This window comes from Platalea leucorodia (genome assembly GCF_965183815.1).
Source record: "Platalea leucorodia genome assembly, chromosome: 8".
Taxonomy (NCBI): Eukaryota; Metazoa; Chordata; class Aves; order Pelecaniformes; family Threskiornithidae; genus Platalea; species Platalea leucorodia.
In genome coordinates this window covers 52,898,345-52,920,998 of record NC_138830.1, presented here as the reverse complement: position 1 = coordinate 52,920,998, position 22,654 = coordinate 52,898,345, and the positions used below count along the sequence as shown (strand labels likewise).

Below are 22,654 nucleotides of genomic sequence, written 5' to 3'. Positions count from 1 at the left end.
GGTTATTTAAATCCTCTGAATTCCCTAAAAACTGTTAGAAAAAAGTTACAACCAAATCTCACACAACAGACAAGTGAAACTGAAATACTGGCTTCACAAGGGAAAAAAAAATGAACATTTACTTCCCTGCATATTTAACCCTAAAAAAGCTGTAGGAAAAAAAAAAATACACAAAGTCATATAAAATATAGAAAATTGGAAGATAACCTACCACATCTTTTACAGAACTAAATCTTGTTTTAAGAGATTCTTAGCATCTAAAAATCTAACACTAAGTGAAATCAATGGGCAGTAGAGTGAGTTACATACTAAGTGCTTTAAGGGTTTTGTATTTTGAAAATGATACATTTCAGCTGCAATTTGTAAAGGACCTCTGGCTTGCTTTCCTACTGTCCTAATCCCTCCATTTCATTCCTGTTTAGGGTGAAGCAAATAGCCTCTGCAGAAGCTGGTAAATTTGGCATGCTACTCACACAGGACAATTTTTGTGTTATGAAAAGGAAAACATTCTCATTAATAAGCAGCTTTAATAAGTCTAGCTTCCAATGGTGCCTATAAGCTTCATATATATGTCCTAGTGTTCTTTGTGAAAAGATAAAAGAAAATTGACCTGGTGGATATGACTTACCATAACTATATGCTTCTCAAAAGTTTTGGTATTCGGAGGAAGAATACCTAATTGGTTCAAACCATACCTTTTACCTTTGACATAAAATACCATAATTTATGGTGCTGAATAGCAGAAATTAAAATTGAGTAGCTAATATCAGCACATTAGCTTCTCACATGATCCGAATGAGGATATCAGCAGGAGAAAAGGATCCTTCAACATACGTGCAGCTTAGAGTCACTAGTGATGCTATATGAGGGGTAGCATCTACTAAATCACTAAAACTACTTCTTTGGGGATTAGAACGCGCTCTCAATGCCTGCAGGGTAAGGTGATTAAAACGTGCGTATTTTACAAGAACTGCTGAGATCAAAAGGTCAGGTTCTGTGGCCATTTCCAATAACATCAGACAACCACAATATACAGACTGAACAGGATAAATAATGATGATGGAGATAAAATAAGTGATGGAAATGTGTTCAAAGACATTAATGAATATTCTAACAAAGCCCAGAACAAAACATAAGGAAGGAAAAAGGGGGAAACCTCATAACAAGGTAGCAAAATACTGCCATTATTAGTGTATTGGGTTTGCATGGCAAGGTTTTGATAGCGGCGGGGCTACAGGGATGGCTACTCTGAGAAGATGCCAGAAGCTTCCCCTACGTCTGACAGAGCCAATGCCAGCCGGCTCCGATACGTACCTGCTGCTGGCCATGGCCGAGCCCATCGGCGATGGTGGTAGCGCCTCTGGGATAACATATTTAAGAAGGGGGGAAAAGAATCCTGGGCAACCACAGTCAAAGAGAGGAGTGAGAATATATGAGAGGAACAGCTCTGCAGACACCAAGGGCAGTGAGGAAGGAGGAGGAGGAGGTGCTCCAGGCACCAGAGCAGAGATTCCCCTGCAGCCTGTGGGGAAGACCATGGTGAGGCAGGCTGTCCCCCTGCAGCCCATGGAGGTTAACGGGAGCAGATATCCACCTGCAGCCTGTGGAGGACCCCACATCGGAGCGGGTGGATACCTGAAGGAGGCTGTGACCCCATGGGAAGCCCATGCTGGAGCAGGCTCCTGGCAGGACCTATGGACTCATGGAGAGAGGAGCCCGTGCTGGAGGAGGTTTGCTGGCAGGACTTGTGACCCCGTGGGGGACCTACGCTGAAGCAGTCTGTTCCTGAAGGACTGCACCCCATGGAAGGGACCCACGCTGGAGCAGTTCTGAAGAACTGCAGCCTGTGGAAGGGAGCAGTTCATGGAGGACTGTCTGTGTGAGGAGTCCTCCCCCTGAGGAGGAAGGAGCAGCAGAGACAAGGTGTGATGAACTGACCGCAACCCCCATTCCCAGTCCCCCTGTGCCACTGGCAGGGAGGAGGTAGAGAAATCGGGAGTAAAGTTAAGCCCAGGAAGAAGGGAGGGGTGAGGGGAAGGTGTTTTAAGATTTAGTTTTTATTTTCTCATTACCTTACTCTGATTTGATTGGTGATAAATTAAACTGATTTCCCCAAGTTAAGTCTGTTTTGCCCGTGATGGTAATTGGTGAATGATCTCTCCCTGCCCTTATCTCAACCCAGGAGCCTTTCGTTATATTTTCTCTCCCCTGTCCAGCTGAGGAGGGCGAGTGATAGAGCGGCTTTGGTGGGCACCTGGAGTCCAGCCAGGGTCAACCCACCACAATTAGGAATAAACACGTTCATAAAATTCTTGGCATTTTATCTGTCATCGAGGAAGTTTCTGGTTCGGTCTCAAATGCAAATGCATATGCCCAAAGTATGCCCTGAGACTGCTACAGCAAAGCATATATCAACACAATGTAAATACTAATTGCAATTGAATATACAATGCCCACACTGTCATTTTAAGTATTTTGAGCAGAATCTATTGGGAAAAAATCATTATATGCTACTGATGGCATTTATTTGTAATTATTTTCACTGAATCACATCTTCAGTATTTTCAAAAATCAATAGAATTTCCTCTGTAAGCTGGAAAACTGCAAAAAATATCTTTTTTGCTTACTAATTGCTACTATTCTAGGAGTTTGATTTACAAACAGGAAAAAAAAAAAGGTTATTGAAAACAGCTTTTATTCACAATACAAACATTTGTCAAAAGCCTGTAATCTGGCTGCTGTACTTTGGGGAAATGACTTGAAGCCTTTCTAAGAGATACAATTTTGCCTTTAATTGCAATTTGAATTCAGAATTCAACTAATCAATTCACTAATCCCACTCACTAGAATTTAGGAGACAACTTGCTTTTTATGTTTCAGCCTGGATAGATCAGGCAAGAACTGACATGGGAAATTATTTATATGCTTGCATCTAAAAGTTCAAAGCATGTGGTAGAGGTAGTAAGCACAGTATTGATCAAAGCTACCAATAAATAAATGGAGTGAAATTAAATGCGTATCCTGAAACACCTCAATTCCTTTAAAGCATTTTCTTTAATAAATACATTGCAAATATCAATTGCAAATAGGTTTAACGGGAAGTGAATATCGGTATCATTAGACGACTTAGTACCTTAAAATTAATAGTGAATGTTAATTTTGCAATTTAAAACTTGACAAAATGCAATGTGCTTTTCAAATTGATGTATTGTTAATATATTAAAGGTTACAAATGCAGTTACAGTCTCCTGCTTCTCTACTGCCACATCTGTGTTCTGCAAAGCTGAATGACAAGTGAATTACATGTTTGGAGAATCAGTTTGCTGGCTCTTAAAGCTCATAAACATAGCAGACTGTGCTTTAATTTACTGGTTTCGTGTACAGCAGATCCACGACTCAATAAGGTCAGTGTCATTAGATATACCCTGCAGAGCACAGCAAATACACAGCACAAATTTTCACGTCCCAAGATATGAACTTAGAAACACTTTAGGCCTGACACGTACCAAAATTGCTGCTTTTTCTCCCAGTCTCTATTGGAAGCTCTAGATTTCTGACTGAGACAAAGATTGCAGCCCTCTCTGAGGAAAAACTCCAGTTGCTGGGAATAAGACCTTCAGACCTGTGAATCCCAAGACTGGTGAATGAAACCCAGTCTCTCAGTACACAGTGGAGAATAGCTGTCGCACTGATCATGGGGAAAGTAGAAGCTCATATAAAATGGTTAGCCAGTAGTGTATTCTTCCATATCAAATGTTTTCTTTCTTCTTTACAGGGGAAAATGTAAAATACAGTGAAGTTGTATAGCATTTAGGGAATATATGTTATTTTTAGAACAATTTCTTTACTCCTTTTTGTCCTCTCCACTAGGTTTCCCTAGCAGCAAGGAAAAAATGAAAGTTTTTTACAAATTGTTTTAGAAAACAAAAAAAAAATTGGTAGTTTAAAACTGTCATGATTTTCCTCCTCCTTAGTAATTTCTTAGTAGTAAATCATAATCCTGTTATTTAACTGTATTAAATCTTGTAAAACTAACAGAAATCGAACAGCGATACATTGCTTTGTTTGTTCTCATTCTGTAATCTGTATTCATATCACCTGTGTATTAGGTATAAATAATACATTTAAGAAATATATATAATAACAGAGCTTTAAATAGATAATAGGTATTTTCAATGCATTGCATTCAGATATATGAATTACCATTATGTAAAAGAAATACTAAGAATAATGTCAGAGCAGAGGTTGGGAAGAACTCTGCAAAGATGAACTATCTCTATTTTGCAAATTTAAACTGCAAATACAACTGCATAGCAGGGCACACTATATAAGATATGTGCTAATGACAAAAACTAGAAGAAATTATAATTAATATTTCTCAAGCCTCTCATGGATATAACTGTTTCAGATAAAGGTTTTCTGGCTCCATACCACCTTCTCCAATATTTTACCCACGTGCTTTCCCACTCAGAAGCCTTCAGTCCCAACCGGACTGTTTTATGATCCTCTACATTTTAGTGCTGGACTTCAGAAGAGATCGAAGCAGAACATTTACCAGCCCTTGCTCCTGCTGCCAGCAGCCTAACAAGTTTAGACAAAATGTTTCGAATATGGTAGAAATGCTCTCAGAGAAAAAAATGTCCTTATGATGTAACTTCAAAAGGATCAGGATTACAGTTAATGCATCTGCCCTCGCAAACTTTTAGTCACACACCTGCACAGTGAGTTTTGCCAGCAGCTACTGAGACCTGTTCTATCCTCTAAAGAAAAATTACAAGCAAAGGCCCTCAAAACAAAAAGATCCATCATGTGAGTCTAAACATATGGTGTTTTACATGAACTGATATAAACAAGTTATCTGTTTGAAAAATCCTAAACTAAAGTCACATCTCTTGTTAATGAGCTACTAGAAAATAAAAAATAAATCAAGACATTCACATAAATATAGCCTCATTTTAAGGAATATGTCTAATTAAGAAATAATTAGTAATGACCTGAGTAAACCAGGAAAAATACAGCAAGACTTCTATCATTTACATGTTAACAAAATGATGCCAAGTAAAATTTCCATGATATTAGAAGTCTCTTCACACAATGCTCTCTAAATATTTATAACTGTAGTCCCCTACACCTGAAGTGCAGCTGTATTTTTTCCGAAGTGGATTGGTATATGAATTAGTCTTTTATCGTTTGATTGGTAAATGTTATCAGTCAGAACTATAGTCACAAAACATGCATTTTCTTACATTTTATTTCTTGTAAACACTACAGAGTTCACCTGTGATGTAAGAGGAAAATGGATTCTATTTATACTCATGCAGCATCAGTCAATTTTTTAACTTAAGTCCGGCTGCAGGGGCAAATTATGCTGCTAGCTACATCCATGGCACGCTACTCAAGAATAGTTAATTGCCATTAATGTGGTAACAGAGAGACAGCTGATGGGGGCGGGGGGAGGAGACAACTCAAACAGTTCTAATTTTACTTCCACAGATCAAAATATAAAATTTTACTATCACCCACCCACAACCGGTCATCTGCCTCATCTGTGGGCCTGAGAAACAGATGAATCCTATAGTGGACTTCAAATATAGCAGTCAAAAAGCTTTGAAGATGACACTGGTAAGCAGATCCTGAACCTCAATCACCTTTTTTTGTTCGTTTGTTTTTTTGTTTCTTTTTACAGCGCACAGTAATTTTTGTGTTATTTCAGTAATGGAGAGTTCACAGTCCAGTCTGGCATTTTTCCCCAAAATCTCTTACAGACATAGAAAAATTACATAACAACAAACATGCCATAGTAGGGCCCCTGTGAAACAATTGCATCATATTAGGGCTCCTAAACCTCAGTTCAAGAAAGAGCAGATGCAGAAAGATTGGATTTTAGAGATAACTTAACTGCACATTCAATTGGGCCATGATATTCAAATGATGAGATTTGTTGTAGCCTAATTCCCTCTAACGATGTTAGAGGGACATGCACAATGGAACACAGAATCCACAAACTGAATCATTGAAGCATGCTTGTTTCTTAACTTTACACAAATTCTTTTCACACATTTTGCAAAAATATCGTGCCATTCCACATTAATTAAAACTTACTTCTGCATAAAAATTGCAAACCTGTTTAGTGTTTTGCCACAAGCACATGCATACACAGCTTTAATATTATGACCCATTATCCTGCAATAATTTTACAGAGATCAAGTATTAAAACCACAGTTCTGAAGTCACAGAATTAACTATTCTATCAGGTGTTCTATTATACAGCTCCCTTTTTGAAGCTGACCACTTTTGAGCAGACCACAATTCCAGTGTTGACAGAATTAAGCATTAGAATTATTTTTATTAAACTAAATGCTAGGAATTTCCAGCAAACATATACTTCTTAAATTAATATGCATAATTTGACAGAAGAGATACACAGTCTAAAAAGCATTAAAATGGAAACGAAGCTCATTTTTCCACCAAAATTTCTTAGCATGACATATTAACTACCCAGGCTGTTTCACCAAAATTGAAGAAAAGATAGGGTCATGTAGGAAGTTATCCAAAGTCAAGGGTTTCCAGAACACAGGTTTCTAAAGGGATTTACTTATGAATACAGCAGACTGGAATGGATAAAGCAGTACAGCTTTTGCAAAGACAGTGGAAAGGTTCTATACAACAAAACAAACTTATGCTTAGATGATGGTTATGCATACCCCTAGCAACACTATTTATATAAAGAGCATGAAAAAAGGGCAGTATGTCTGAATAAGGAAATGCGGAGAGGGTAGGAAAAGTGTAAGTGAATGACATAAAGCATCAAAAAGACAGGGAGAGTAGAAAGCTTATGGGATGAAGTTAAAAGTGCAAGGGGAAAAAAGATGCGAGAAGGTGGAAAATGAAAAGAAGATTGCAGGAAAGGATAAGATAGGTAATATGATTTTCTTCAGGTACATAAAGAACAAGAGGTCAGAAAGGAGACAGCAGGTCCTCTAGCTGCAGACAGGAAATTATTGACAAAAAAAATATGATTAATTCATTGCCTTAGTTCTTAAAAAAAAAAAAAAAAAAAAAAACAAAACCAAAAACAAAACCACAACAAAAAAACCAAACCAAACAACCCCCAGAAATAGTTATTACAGACCATACCTCAGTTTTCATTTAATAAAACAAAAAAAAAAAGCAAAAAAAAAAAGCAGCTATAGATTGTTATGGACCCACATTTCCAAGATGAAGAAATAGCCATGGAAATCGTGGTCTTTCCAGTAGTTAGACCATTAAAATTCTGAATTTTGACCAAAGACAGACTTCATTCTTTACTGGGAGGAACAAGAGATATGGAGATTTGAGCAACTAAACTTCAAAAATTTTTGTATTATATTCTGAATGTTACTAATGGACTAGGAAAAGCTTAGAGCAGTGTTGCAAAATAACAAGTAAAGCCAGACCTTCAAGACTTTGACTTGAGCCACAGGAAAGGTACTCTATTTCAAAACACACACTGCAACGTTTTTACATGCTTAGCAAAGGACGAAGAAGTTCAGAACTTGTGCACTTTTTCCAGAAAAAAACAAACTAAACCGAACAAAAAATATATACCTAATAAGAGATGAAATAGGACCCTCCTTGGCATTCATAGAGACAAGATTAACAGTTTCTAGTTAATCTATGGTTAGTTGGCAAAATGCCAATGTATCAAAACAGGTTCAAGAAAAGTTTTTGAGCAGAAAAAGATTTCCTAACCAAGCTGTGTGACTCACACCAACAAAAAAAAAAAAGACGTTACCATCTTTCCTCTAAAATTCTAAGCTGCACCTTTGCATACGTGACTGTAATCAGGCACATCTGAGCACACAGCAAACAAAAAATGTGACAAATTGTACAGAACTGGGATACACAAAGTAGCAGGTAGTACAGACCTAAGCTGTAGGAGCTCACCCAGTCTCTCCCTCCGCTCCATTCAGACCTGCCCTGCCCTTGTTAGAGAGGCACAACACATCAGCAGTCTCTGTGAAACTGCTGTCCTGTCCATCACTGCATAAGGCTGGGAACAGTTACCAATGTTTGCAAGGCAAGACTGCTTCCTTTCGCTGTAGGAAAACGTAAGGTCTGGGGAAAGGGCAAAGTGTCTTCCTAGGTATTTATGCTGTACCTAGAACAGTGAGCCTTCAGCAAGGTATTTCAAGGGTTGCTGTAATACAAATAGTCAAGGAAAAAAAACCAAAGAAACAGATCGTGCTGAAGACTAAAGAAGTATCATGATGACATTTAAATGCCTTAAAATGCAATTAATATGTAATAGCAAAAGTAGTTTCACAGACTATTAACATAATATGACAAAAATGTTATTAGTCTCCTCTTGTTTTACTGAACACATCATTATTCTTTCCAGGAGTGGTGTTCTATTAGAAAATAATAATAATAATAAAAACCAAACAAACAAAACAACCATGAAACCAAATTTTGTATCATTTGTTACTGTCTCAGTAAACGCCAATTTTTCTTCATTTCTTACTGCTGTGCATTTCCACCTCCCACTCTTCAACGAGAAAATACTAATTTTGCCTGGTGTTTGGAGTTTGGGTTATTCTTAGCATGGAAATCCAAACCCACTACCTTGTCTTGACAGTTATAGGTTATAAACAAACCTTTGCTGATTTTTCCTTTTAATGAAACTTCTCTCTGTTCCTCCTACAAATGACACAACAGTGCTGTTGAACAGCAGGAATGTCAAAGCCATGCAAGCAGTTAGATCTAAGAATAAAGCATATGCCCTCCAACAAAACTAACTGTTGACTTTTGTATGCTTTCCACATAAATGATATGAGGATGCTAGTGGCTTCTGAAATGAATCACAGTACCCTGCTGATATCTCATAACATTAAGATCTATAGTATGTATTGCATAGACTATTTACAGTAAAAATGAACAAGATATGGTAAATTAGAAAGTTTTATATAAAATAGGTATCTTGTTCCCCCAAGACAAAATGGGAGAATATACATAAAAATAACATGAATTTTAACTTCATTTCCTGTCAGGTTTTCCTTTTATCCCATAAACCAACCTTGGAAGAGAGAGAGAGATATTTCAAGTAGCTGGAAATCCCATTTATATCCCAGCTATGCAAGCAATTATTTAAATCGTACATTTAAGAAATGTGAATCTATGTAAAATTTATATGCTCAAATATTTGATTTACACACACACAGTTATGGTGACAACCTTGTTTTTGACCTTGGTAAACAATCAATGCCAAAAAGTTCCCCATGAATTCAGGAGTCTGCCCATACAGATCTCGGCGAAGGATCCAGACCTTTGCCTCTCCTGGGTTTGTTCCTGTTGTTGCATTTCTGCTTCCAGGACTGATGAAATATCTGTTAATACTTCATCTTGCCATTTCATAATCTCAATGGAACAAAAAATACTAAATAAATACTAATTATCTTTTAACAAACAGTACTTGTTTTTCTCCAATTTATGGCATCCTAAAAAAACGCCTTCTATGTCTAAATCCATTTGTTATGAAAGAATAAGAAGCAACAATTTTTTTGACAAATCCATCGCTCTTAGTTTTTAGATAAAAAGTGGGGTTTTTATGTTGACAGATTTATTTACTTCACCCTTTCCCCATATGAGTAAAAGCAGTGCTAAGTCATGAACAATCATGTCACAAACAAAGTTCAGTACCAAGCCAGTATTGTTAGAACAAAGAACAAGTTTCCATAAGATTCATAGAGTCTTCCATAGCATAACGCTATTTTATGGACAGAATGCTTTATTGGAGGTTACAGACACCAACAGTCGCTTGCTAATGAGAGACGAAGAGACATACAGAGCCTCATACCAAGCACCTTAAATCCATTCAAGGCATCTCAGCCAGGCTACGCTGAGAAGCTGCACTGGAATAAAGGTGTTGCTGAGGGATAAGATTTGTGCAAGAGATGGAGCGCTCTGTCAGTAACAGAACTTCCGTGGTCACATGCATGCTACATCAACCTAACACACCATCGACAGCAGTGAAACTTGCTGCTCCGAAACTTTTGGCCGCAGTGAAAGTTTCAGAAAGCAGTGTAATGACAGAGTAACGCGACCCCCGGAGCAGACTCTCTGAACTTCCTGCATTTTGCATCTTCAAGACTTGTTGAAGTAGAAGGGATTCTGATATAAAAGTAGAGCTGATTTCCTCTTCCTATATGCAAATACCTATATTGGAATAATACCAGTATAACGGAGTTTCAACTGTGAATTGACCAATTTCTGACGCTAAGCCTGATGCTGTGCTAACATCGGTTTATAGAAATTATAGTCTGTGACTATTATACAAACAGGAGTGCAACTGCCGAGACATCAGTCTCTGTGCTACATTAAGATTATTACGCCTACCTCAAGATACAGAGCAGCCTGCAGTTCCTTCATGTGCAGCCGTGACAGAGGGAATTCAATGTTTTTTCAAGAGGCTGCCCAAAATTTATTATTTTTAGCATTCACAGTGATGAATTTTCTTCTTTTGCATAGGCATTATCATCAGCTTGCTTACTCAAAAGTCCATGTAGGGATAGCTAAATTTCAAGTAACGCTGCCAGGCAACAACCTACCGGCACTTTCTCAGTGTTCATTTTTCTCTCTGTAGTTGAAATATGAAATTAATTCAAAACAGTCCTCTCTGAATTTATCTGGTGTCCCAACACCTGAACACATTAATGAATATATATGTAAACATATCAATATAAAGAAAAAAACCATATAAAATGCCTCAGGCACTCTCTACATATACCTGTGTAACACAAGCTACAGAGATCTTTTTCACTGCGAGAATTTTCAGCTGTATGTCTGTTGATCTAACTACAGTTCATTTATATAAATTTCTAGCTTATTAATAATCATATCCAATAGCTGCACAAGAACTAATTTTTTTTTTTTTAGTGAAATTTTCTTTCTTTTCTCCTTGCTAAAAAATCAGGATTCCTCCCTGAAAGTTTTTACTCTGCAATTATTCCAAGCTTTTTTGATGTAACAGATGCAGTTTGGCAATACCAGTATTTTAACAGGTTTTCTATGTGTATTACTGATCTTTTAATTAAATCAAGCACATTTTACCAAAATTTAGATCTCTACAAGACCAAACCCCTCCTCCCATGGAAGGCTGAGAGCCGCCTTTTTTTTTAGGACATTAGTGGGAGATGACTGAGGTCTGACATTCCCCATTCAACTGGTTTCAGCTCAAGACAGAGCAGCTCGCTCACACTTCAGACAATTCTGCCAGTGCAGATAACCAAGATTAAAATACAGTTTAGATCAGACTTGAAGTTAGAAGCAAGTTTGTGGTTTTCCTTCTCAAAGAGAAGTATGGTTCTATGTGCTGTCTATATATCTCCACACTCCATATTGCGGAGATTCAGTATCAGGGCATGATAAATCATTCTGAAAAGGATGTGGCTGAACTAAAATGGACTTACATAGAAGACAAATTCCTTCTTCTATACAGGATAAATTACAGCTGTTCACTGATAGTTTTTTTGCTACAGTAATACTTTCAGTATCTGCAAAAATGCATTCAAGTACTTAAAAATCTTTCTCACAAAATACTCCTTGGCACCTGGCCAAGCTAGTTTTCCTCATAATTGTGAAGCATTTCCATTATTTGTTCCATATTAAACACAGAAATAGAGTCCATTAGGAGTGCAGCATCACCCTAAAAGTTTGGCTCGGTCACAGAAACAACAGTCTCACGTAACCTAAACTGAAGCAGTTCACACTAGAGATTTGGTTGCTGTTGATTGGTCTGAATTCTTTAGCCTGTTCTCAGTCTACTTGTTATCCAGCATATAGAAACAATACTACATAGAGCGAATAGTCCTAATTTGCTTTTCAGTCTTGTTAACATAAGTTTTCTAAATATCTCAGTCTGTCACTACCAGTTGCAAGGCATCCTTTCACAGAAGTGTAATCTGTCATTATAAAAAAAGCTGAAAGCTGATTTCACACCTCTGCTTGTTAAGTATTTTCTAAAGCAAATAAAGCTCTTTACTTAAAAAATAATTAAAACTAACTCTTCATTAACAGTTCAAATTGCCTAGGTAAATTTGGTCACAGCTCTAATTTGCACACTCTCACTGAATAGTTTTAGCAAACTGCTTCATTTCATGCTTGCAAAGGATCACTTTCTGATTATTTCTCTTCCATGCATACTTACACTTGGCAAGCAGTTATGAAAAAGTCCCTCAACGATGGCCACATCCTTTAAGATCTTGAGACCCACCTGAAAGTCCCCCACTGACTGGTTGGCACTTTACCACTGATGCTTAAGAGGTTACAGAACTGGATTTTACTGCTGCAGGGATTACATGCAGTGACAAGGGATGGGAAACAAGTTTATACTACTTCAGGCTTCGTCCTGTACCCAGGGAATGCCTAACCAAAATCTTATGCATTAACTGTAAAAAGTTAATGGAATATTGTTCTCATTTCTTCTGAGCCTACCTAACTTTGAGTAAAGAACAAAGCATAATTCTTTAACTTCGCAATTTTTGTCATCTTGGTCATGGTAATCAATATATGCAACTCTTCCTGCTTTTACGTGCATGAAAGCATTCTGCCTATGTAAACATGCATTATCTATGTAAACAGGAGGTTTTGAAAATGAGCTCAATGTTTTTAGTTGAAAGATTACCCCATAACCACTGTTTTTCGGCCAGTATTCACTGACCCTCTAGTTGAACCTCTGTTTCCCAATTCACTAGTCTTTTATCAACACTTAGCACAATTAGACTTCCACATTCATTTGAATCTTTTAGTTCTGTTATTGCAGCTCTTTTTAGAGGCACTTGATTCTTTTGATTTTTTTGCTAAAAGATGCAACTGAAATGTCACTAATATTTCTGCTCTGCGGGAATCAGAAAAGACTATGGATCTGAAGTGAACTCAGAATTCCGTAGATTATCGGCAATTTTTGGATGGTGTGTACCTCACTGATTTGGACTAGAAAATCCATCTTAAGTCTCCCTACCAAGTTCCTTACCTGTTTTTACACATCTGCATTTTTCAATACTAAATAAATAAATGATTTGCCATTGTCTAAAATTTCCATCTAGTCGTATTTATTCAAATCTTGTCAGAAGCCCAAAGACATTATTTTTGAGAGCATATTTGTACAACTGAACACCTTTTGCTCCCACTAAATAGGGGCTCTAGGCTACCCGCTTATCTCACCAACCCAGAAACAATTCAATAATATGCCCATATTCTGCTTAAGCCCCTTCTTCAGAGCATCATTTAGTAGTTTCATCAACAGGCTGTAGCAAGCCCCAAAATAAAACCATTCGATGTAAATCCACTGGTTTAGTCTGATCCAGAGAATTCCTAATAGGAAGCTCTCTATCAGATCTCTTTAGAAGAAAAGAGGAATTACTACACACTTTTCTAGGACAGTCTGTCTTTGCTGGGCATAACATCCTTACATCCTCTTGCTCTTCTTCATAAACAGCTTTCACTTAAAACTGAAGCTGACCGGCATTCTCTGACCTTTAAGGAGGCACCCCCCAAAGTTACAGGGAAAAACACACCAGAAGCATCTGCCTTTTTCCATTGGCAAACACAATTTCATTAGGATAGTTCCATATACATGGGGAAAAAAAAAAAAAAAAATTACTAATGGCTAATTTCAATGTAGTGGCTTTTGGACTTTTGCTGTCGCACCCAGCCGCCTCTGGCACAGTTTCATTTTATCAATAGAAACCATCACATTTTCAAATGTCCAGGTGACTAGGTCAGAATTACTACGGCAATTAATCACCCTGACAATATTTTGGTAGAATTTCATATAGTTGTCCATTTTGGAACACTTCAACTGATTTAATAAAAAATAAACTCATAGATCAATTGGATAAACAAGTCTGTTTTGAGGGGGCAGAAGGGGTGGGTGTCATTAACGTAGCTGCCTTACATTCCTCTTGCCAGCTTGAGTTTCTTTTGCTAACAAACAGAATCTAAACTCATCTGAAAACACAACTGCTGTGCAACTGGTCTGCACCAAATAGACTGGCAGGCCCTGACCCGCAGACAGATTTTTTCACTCTATTTTAAAATATTATCTACGTTTTACTAAAAATAAAATATTTAAAAATAAACAGTTGAAGAGGGGATTAACTCAGACAATCAACAGTTGTCTAAGTAGAATTCAGTACTCTTGTAATTTAATCGTTTCTCTTGTAACGAATATATGGAAAAACTGCTACAGGTTTTTCAGTATTCCTCCAGGAGAAAGAGGGCAGCAAAAAGCAGAATTTCAAACATTCAATGAAAGAAACGGCAACAAATTTTCATAACAGATTAAATACTCTTGACTAATTTAAAACATTTTGAGGTACACTGCAATGTTCTATGAAATACTGTCATCACCAAAGCTCTATTTTGTGCCTTATTAACATTTTTTTATTTCTCATCCCTTTAGTATATACACACTAAGCATAGGAAAAAAAAAATCAGTGCTCATGCACAGCAGCCCTCTGCGTAGCTGGAAGGATTCAAACAGATTTCATCTTTTTATCCTTGCCCCACCACTGATTATACACTTGATGGTATGATGGCTTGCAAAGAACTTGTATTTTTTCATGGAGATCTATTCTTTCCTTGCTTGCCCCTTTGCTTTGAACTTTTTCTTTCAGGGCATCAATACTGGGCAGGGGGGAGCTCAAACAAAAACAGAAAGCAAAAACACTTTTGAGAGAAATTTAAGGGTCTTTCAGGTAATGCATCTTTTGGTGTACCAAGGAAATCAGGGAGAAAATCCTGCTGCCTTCCTGACACCAGGATGCATCTTTATTGGAAAAGAATGGGCTGGATTCAAAGACAGACTGATTGAGTTGAGGGTTCTCCTACAGAACTTTTCAACTACATTTTGCACAACAGGATGCCAGTGGGCATGCTGAGCAGAGTGCTATATAACAGGTTAGAAAGCACTACAGCCTATTAGGGTATACATTCACATTGCTCTGGGTAATCTACTACACTGCACTATTTGTATATAATTTGCATCGCTTCAAAAAGGCTCCTCTAGAGAAATGTTTTTGTCTTAATTTAAGTGTATACTTTGCCAGATCAGATAGGAGGGCCATTTGTGGTTTGATGCATCAGGTTGAAAAGACTACTATCATTTTCCAGTAAAAAAATATTCAAGGTTTATTCTGAACACATTAAGGTGGAAAGCCACTGATTAAATAAGAAACAGCTGGTAAATGAAGATGAGGAACAGTGTTAAAAAAAGAAACTGCAATGTTTTTCTTTTAAGGAGGACATCAGTAACTACCATAAATCATATAGCGAGTGGTTAACATACATTTCACTGTAGACCCACATGAGAGGTAGATGTTTAAGTGTTGAAAACCAACATATGGTAAATTTTAGCAGTGCTGTTTGAACAAATATGACTAGTCATCTAACTGGCAAACTCTTCCAGAGGAGGAGAGAAACAGCATTGAAAGTATGAGTATTGATTACTACACAGCAGAAGACAAAACAAAGAGGTCAGGGATGGCAGTCAGAACCGTCACCAGAGCCTGTACCCCACATGGGCTGGGGTACCGCACGCTCCCTGCTGCATGAGGACATGGAGGGCAGTCCCCCCTGCTGTGGCAGAAGTGGCAACATGCAAATGTACTAAGCATTTTGCATTTTGAATTCTGCTGCTCATCTATATCGAAGCAGCCAGACACAATTTATCTGACTGCACGTTTCAAGAGCTAGATAGAAAACATGAATTGACAGATCCTCCATTTATACTGTGCATTTCAGGACACTGTGGTGCAGGTGTTTTACAGATTTCAGAACTCATTTGTTAGAATTTCAGCAGGGAGAAACATAGCATTTATTGACGAGGAAAGGAATCTTTAGTAAAATCTTTGTAGGAGATATACATCTGACAGAGATGTATCTGCTAACATTTTTATATTAACAGGATCTTCTTTATCTCTATTAAAAGATATCCATTACTAAAAATGGAATTGAATAGTATATTCCATTGACAGCTTGGCAATAAAGAAGCAGTATGACCATGTAGTACCTTAGGGGCAACTTCCTGAAAAGATCTCCTTTTGTCCAAACATAATTTTGTATTCACAAATCAAATGCACACACAACGTTCAGGCAGTATTTCTACTAAAGACAAATGACAGAAATTACATGCAGAAAGCAGAGTAGAGTTTTGATTGCATGTAAAAATAAACACATTTACCATTTCCAAAGGACAAACAGTTCTTCTGGAAATTTTATAGGACAGTAGCCACAATTTAGTCTTCAATAACTGCAGCACTTTCAACTAACACACATTCAAAAAATATATATTATCAACATAGAGGCAGAGATCCTATTGGTATGAGTACTCACCTCATAATTGGCAATTGCTTCTCTATCAAGGGTTCGGGTCACGGAGACATCCCCACTGATCTCATTGATTCTAAAAATTCCTTTTGGGTCTTCATCTACTCCTTTACCAGAGAGTCGAAACTTTGCTCCCTCTGTCCCTTCACTGCTGATGACCTGCATGGCAGAAAACAAGAAGTTACAGGCCGTGTTATAAAAGCTTTTTAAATCATTCTAAAACCCCATAAGCCATTTTGATCTTTTACTTAATGTCAAGGTATATTCCCTGCCAGTAATATATGATGATAAAATATGGTTCATGGTAATATATAACTATAATATATGATTTCAATCATTCAGAAAACACTGTGCAATTCTTGTGTTAAACCCTGGAAAAGCTACTCATGTCTTTAGTCAGTTCCTGTCTTATCTTTACTGTGTTCTATTTCACTACTTAAAGTTTCTATTATTCCATTGCTACTGTATTCACTCTGTGTCTAGAATTTGACATTTTATTTAATTCTATTTTTTTTTTTTTCAGGTAAATTGATAAAACAGCTACAAACTTACAAAAAAAGAAAGAAAAAAGACATATTCCATTGAGTGGCATAAAGCATACTTATTTCACAACAACCCTTACAATACCAAATAGCCATCACACATTATTTTCCAATTAGTCACTCCTTTTTATTAGCCGTTGTAAAGTCATTACAAAATAGACTACTTTCAGGTTGTTTTTTTTCCCCCCATTCCCTTCTACGCTCCTCCTTTCCCAGGATTTTAAACCAAGGGAAAAAACTCCTCATGAAAATATCTGGGTATCCTGCCCAGAACTCTGCTTAGTCACACAGTTGGAATTCCTCCACTTTCCAAATTTATATATATATTTATATATATACACACATGTGTGTACGGAAACTCCTTGTTACTATCACTACCTTATTTCCCCATAAGAAAAAAAAAAAAAAAAATCCCTAAAAATCCAATTTCAAGGCTGTCTCACATTAGAGACAGTAGCATATGTAAACTTGCAGAGCTACACAATGTTTGTTATAAGCTACATGCTTTGCAAATTTGTATTTGTACACCAGAATCTAGAAGGATTATAAATTAATCTTGCCCTTTAAGGCTGACAATCTTGCCAAACCATTCCTTCCCTCTGCTGTTTCATGTTCTTTTGTTTCTAGCAACTTTATATTGTTAATATTTCCGCAGAAACATTAGGTGAAATATTTATATGCTGGTCTGGATTACAGCTCAGGAAGAGGAAGGGAAAGAGTGGCCTTAGAAAGCTGGACCTGCTCCCATTTTAAGGTAATAAATATGCAGGGTGTTTAACAACGTCCCTGAGGAAATACATGTTTGTTACTCTATTGCTGTGGGTTCAGCAACGCTGGTTTGCCGATTACTGGGCAGTCAGATTTTGACTAAACTCCATAATCATTATTCCTTTATTTTAACTGAGAAAAAATTGCCACAAGTTATGAAATAGGAAATCAGCATTTTCTGAGATAAAGTTTCAATTCTCAAACCCTTTGGGGAAGGGAGAAATTTCAAAGTAAAAACCTGTTTCACCTTTTTTTTCTTCCTCCTTCCAAGTCAGAAACACTAATGGATGAAGTTTTCTTCTCATGTATTTTTGAGTATGTCTTGCCAAAACACAGAGGCAGACAACACTGCAGGTGTCAAAAGGGCAAAGTAACTTTGTAACTTCAGATTTTGTGATGAAACTGAAACTTCATGGTTCCTACTGAAGGGTTACCTGCTGTTCAACTCATTTTTTGACCAATCTCCGGTATTTTTTACATCAAGCCTAAAAATATGTGTTTTTCTTAACATAAAGCTATGCTTACAATTTTGCAATGTCATGACCATTGCTCACTTTTGTAGGGAAAAGATGAACTGATCATCTTCTGCCTTGATTTCTGAGACTTATTACAAGACAAGTGCACCTTCCCATCCAATATAAGAACAGTGGTTTGAAAGGCCTGAAGTCAGGCATAGGCCAGCACAAAAATCTAATTCAGAGATGTCTACACAGCAGCCATTTCCACCATAGCCATCAAACATTACCTAACTGTTTATGACAAATTTAAGATGTAGTATAGGCATGATGCCCCAGTCATAACAAGCCACAGAAAGAAAGCAAAAAAATCATGGGATGTGCAAGGGAATTTATGAGAAAAATTCCAGATAATCGTATGCAGATCTTTCTCCACACTAGATAGAAAGGAAGGAGTGTAATAATAATAATAATAATAATAATAATAATAATAATAATAATAATAGCAATAAGGGTCCCTGCAAACCTGACTGGAGGGAAAATTTCCTCTCAACTCCAAATCTGGCAAAGATCTTAACTTTGAGTTTGATGGCAAGACATCCCAATGCAGTACCTGAAAGATCTGTACTCCTTGGAGCTATGATACATCCCATATCTCATCCCCACTTTAGCTGTAAACCATTCTTCAGCATATAATGTATAGGAGCAACAGAGTTACCAGACAGCAGATTTTTTTCTAAATGTCTGGATGTGTCCATTCACCTTTATTAAACCTTCAGGAAGCAGTCACATTCACGATGCAAGTATGTGCAGACTTTTCTCTCCTATCTGTTCACCCATCTATATATCTAGTTATTGCACAGTGACTTATGCTTGATATAGTAATAAGAAGCCAAGGTTAGAGATGCTCCATGTACCACTGCATCATTTGTTCAAGTGCAATGGTGGTCTCACAAAGAGTAATTTGCAGAAGTATGATTCTTTAAAATGTTTAATTAGCCACAAGAGGGAGCTACATACTCCCAGGAATGTAAGGAAGAACATGAACATCTCCTAATTAAGATGCTTATATAATGGCTGCATAGTTCAAAGAAAGTGCATTTCCCAGTTCACACTAAGCTCAGTACAATGAAAAGTTTAATAAAAATCAGGCTTAATTTGCCATATGGTTTGGTGCTTCAACAAGAGGAAGGAAGAAAGAACAGGAGGATTGTCTGACATCTCCTCTGGCAAGACTGCTATTCTGAATACTGTCATAAACACAGCACTGTTCACATGAAAATTTCCTAGCTTACAATGTATTTACACAATGATGCTTTCCCAATTCACTGGCTGACAAAAAACAAGGCCAGATTACTTCTGCTGGAATGTTTACTTTGGGATGTCATTTTTACATTTCTAAAATACGTAAATGACTTTCCCACTGTTACTACTACCTGAAGCTCAGACAGAAACACTTATTTCCATAATTTGTTCATGGCTTTAGGAACTTCAGTGCAGGTTCTAATATTGAAAATGTCTGCACCATATGACAGTGGCTATGTGTTGCAGATAAAGACTCTTCATTCTTAGGAAATGGTCCAGTTAAGGTAGCAGAGACCCAACACCCACCTACTGAGAATACAGATAAGGCAGGCATACTTTATCTGGCCTCCCAATTTCTACCTATTTCATTTTCCTTTGTTCTGATCTCACAATTCAGAAGGGCCTTGACATTGCATGGGCAGATGGTATAGACAGAATAGATGCCAGCTGAGCATCCCACAGTAATAGAGACTCTTGAAGGCTATTTCCTCACCCAGGAGCCAAACAACAGTATTAGACATTACTCACTACCCCACACCTGATAACACTTTCCCATGTCAAGGGTGCATCAGGGAATAAATGTATTGAAAACTGAAGTGATCCATGTTAGCCTTGTCAGGACCACATATCTAGCACGAAAGACAAACCAGTATTTTTTTTTTCTTTTTCTTTTCGAAAAGGCAGAGACTGTACGATTCTGCTCAACTAAAAGACACTTTCAAGAAAACAGAATGTTACTTAGCTGACAGGATCTGCTTTTTGCTGAACCATGGCCAAAACATATTTACCAAGTGCTATTTTTCAGCTGACATTATGTATCCCTTCCAGCTAAACTCATTTCAGCAATGTGATCCCCCTGTTGTTACGAGTTTATCGCAAAAGTAAATCAGAATGTTCTCAAGAGAAGAAGAGAAATAGAAGCACAAAAACCACAATACCCCCAGAGAGAGACTTTACAGTTCTGCAGCCCCAGCAAATCTGTCCTTAATAGCACCATCCTCATTCACCGGTTTCATTCTTTAAGAAGTGTTTGCCTCAACCACGTCCATAATTTCCTAGTTCTTGACACCACCTGAATTAGAGATGCATCATATTAGTTTAACTTTTTAATTAGACAGCAAATCCAGCCCTCAGACAGGAATATTTGGTTCAAACCCTCGTGCTTTTCATTTCAGAGCGTTACACTGTCTCTCTCGTGTTTTTTACTTTGCGGTGGGCGGGTGTGGGGGTGTGTGTGTGTTTGGTTTTGTTGTTTCCTCCCTCCCCTAGCCTCCTAGTGAGCAAATTTATCCATGGAATATTTAGAGGTGAACTATTTTTCCCTTTAATCACTATGCTCCACAAGAGCAAACCAATGGTTTAGACCCATTGTTTAGATATCGGATAAATATTTGAACAGACACTTCCTGTCCTGCCATACTAAAAATCACTCTTTACAGTCAGAGGCTCCATCTGCTCTGTACTGACTCAATCTTTCAAGCAAAACAAATGCAAAATATTCCCATCATTATTCAAAAGCACTAACCAACAGAAACTGCTTCATTACTATAAGTTAAACATACAAAAACTGTGGTAAGAAAGCAATTTATATAATTTGCTGAGTTTAATAATTTATTAAATCTATTGGTTCTCAATACCTCTATCTTCATTAATTAAATACTAGATAAACTAGTTAAGTGTGGGAACCAAATTCTGCTCTTTGACAAAGGGAGACGTTGGCCAAATCTGACCTTTGCTTTCTCTCTAAGACTTTCCTCAGAATTCATTCAAGATACGGGTAATAGCCAAGAACATCCAGGTGATTTATTCACATAAGCAATGGTAACAGAAATTATAAAGCTTCTCTAAGTGACTATGCCCTCTGTTCGTGATAATTAGGGATAAAACCAACACACTATATATGACAGTATATATTTTAGGTAACACTTTTTTCTTGTTCACAAACATAGTAAGTTTTGCTGTTAGCTTCATTATAACTTCCTTTCATGATCACCAAACTTGAAAAATAATTATCAACCAAAACATATCAGGACAAATGCCCATTCAGTATGTTATTCAAAACACAAGCTAAGTTAATATAGGTAAGTATGAACAATATTTACAAAAGTAAACAGAAAAAAAACCCTCCAGCAATTAAAGATACTTATGCAATATAATAATGCAGGCAATATCACAGTCTTAAATTTCAAAATAATTCCATATCAGCTCTCAACCTCCAGCCTATGTATGAGGCAAGATTTTCAAAGCTGTATAAATCTCCTAGACCATGTGCTTTCACTGCAAAGCTTAAACCAGCCAGTCAATCACTCAAATTCTCATATTTGTGCTTGCCCTGGAACAGCACTTCAGAAACCACAAGCACAGAATGGAAAGGGAAATAGGAATACGCAACACTGACCCAACCTCCCTATGACAGCCGAGGTAAAGGATCACAGTCAAAGTCAAGGTGAAGTGTTTGGTATCTGGGGGAACCAAAGCTGGGGAAAACTACATTTAGTACAGCAGATGTTGCTTCTGTGTCATCAAGTACAAATATTTTGCTTGATGGTATTGACAGTCCTAATAAGAATACACGTATATATATATTTCCCAGAGAAGGAAGAATGTATATAGACAACAGACTTAACAGATTTAACTCAGCAAAGAAAGCCGTAACTCGGTTATTTTAAACTTTTAAAATCTATTTTCTATGTCAGATCCCCAAGACTCAGTTTTAACTGGGCAAAACAAAAATGACTGAAAAGTGCCTGAATTTCTCACTTTAACATACACATTAAAAACTCAGTGGCCACTGGGCAAAACTACTATTACAAGATTAGTCATTACTTCTTACTTGCATTCTTTTGCATTGATTCTCTTAAGACTCTTATGAATTACAGAAAAAAGTTGCTCAAACAGGAGCACATGTATTATTACAATAGTGCATCTGTAAACCGAAGCCTTTTTAATAGCTGTATAAAATTTTTGAAGTATTGAGCACTGGGTGAACTAATATCTTGAATGTGGAAACTTTTACACCAACTGTCAGAGGTGTAACATGGGAATAAAACAAAAATAAGGAGTTGAAATTAAATGAATTATGAAAATGAAAAATCATATACACCAATATTCTCAAGAGGGTTTTTTTAGCATCTTAACTATGAACTTTGTCATGGAAAACATTTCAGGAAGTGTCAAATTTAGGAACAACATTGTGAGAATTAAAGTACATAGTTTTAG

General features: G+C 37.1%; 1 protein-coding gene across 2 annotated transcripts in view; it reads right to left on the bottom strand.

Moving 5' to 3' along the window:
- The window catches only part of CDH13 (cadherin 13), a gene marked incomplete at its 3' end in the record, with an annotated part of 521,180 nt that overhangs the window by 260,667 nt on the left and 237,859 nt on the right, over positions 1-22,654 (bottom strand). For both annotated transcript variants that reach the window (XM_082320962.1, XM_082320961.1), the window contains exon 5: positions 16,372-16,524. In XM_082320962.1, the coding sequence (XP_082177088.1) occupies positions 16,372-16,524 (153 nt within the window). The remainder of the gene's footprint in view (positions 1-16,371; positions 16,525-22,654) is intronic.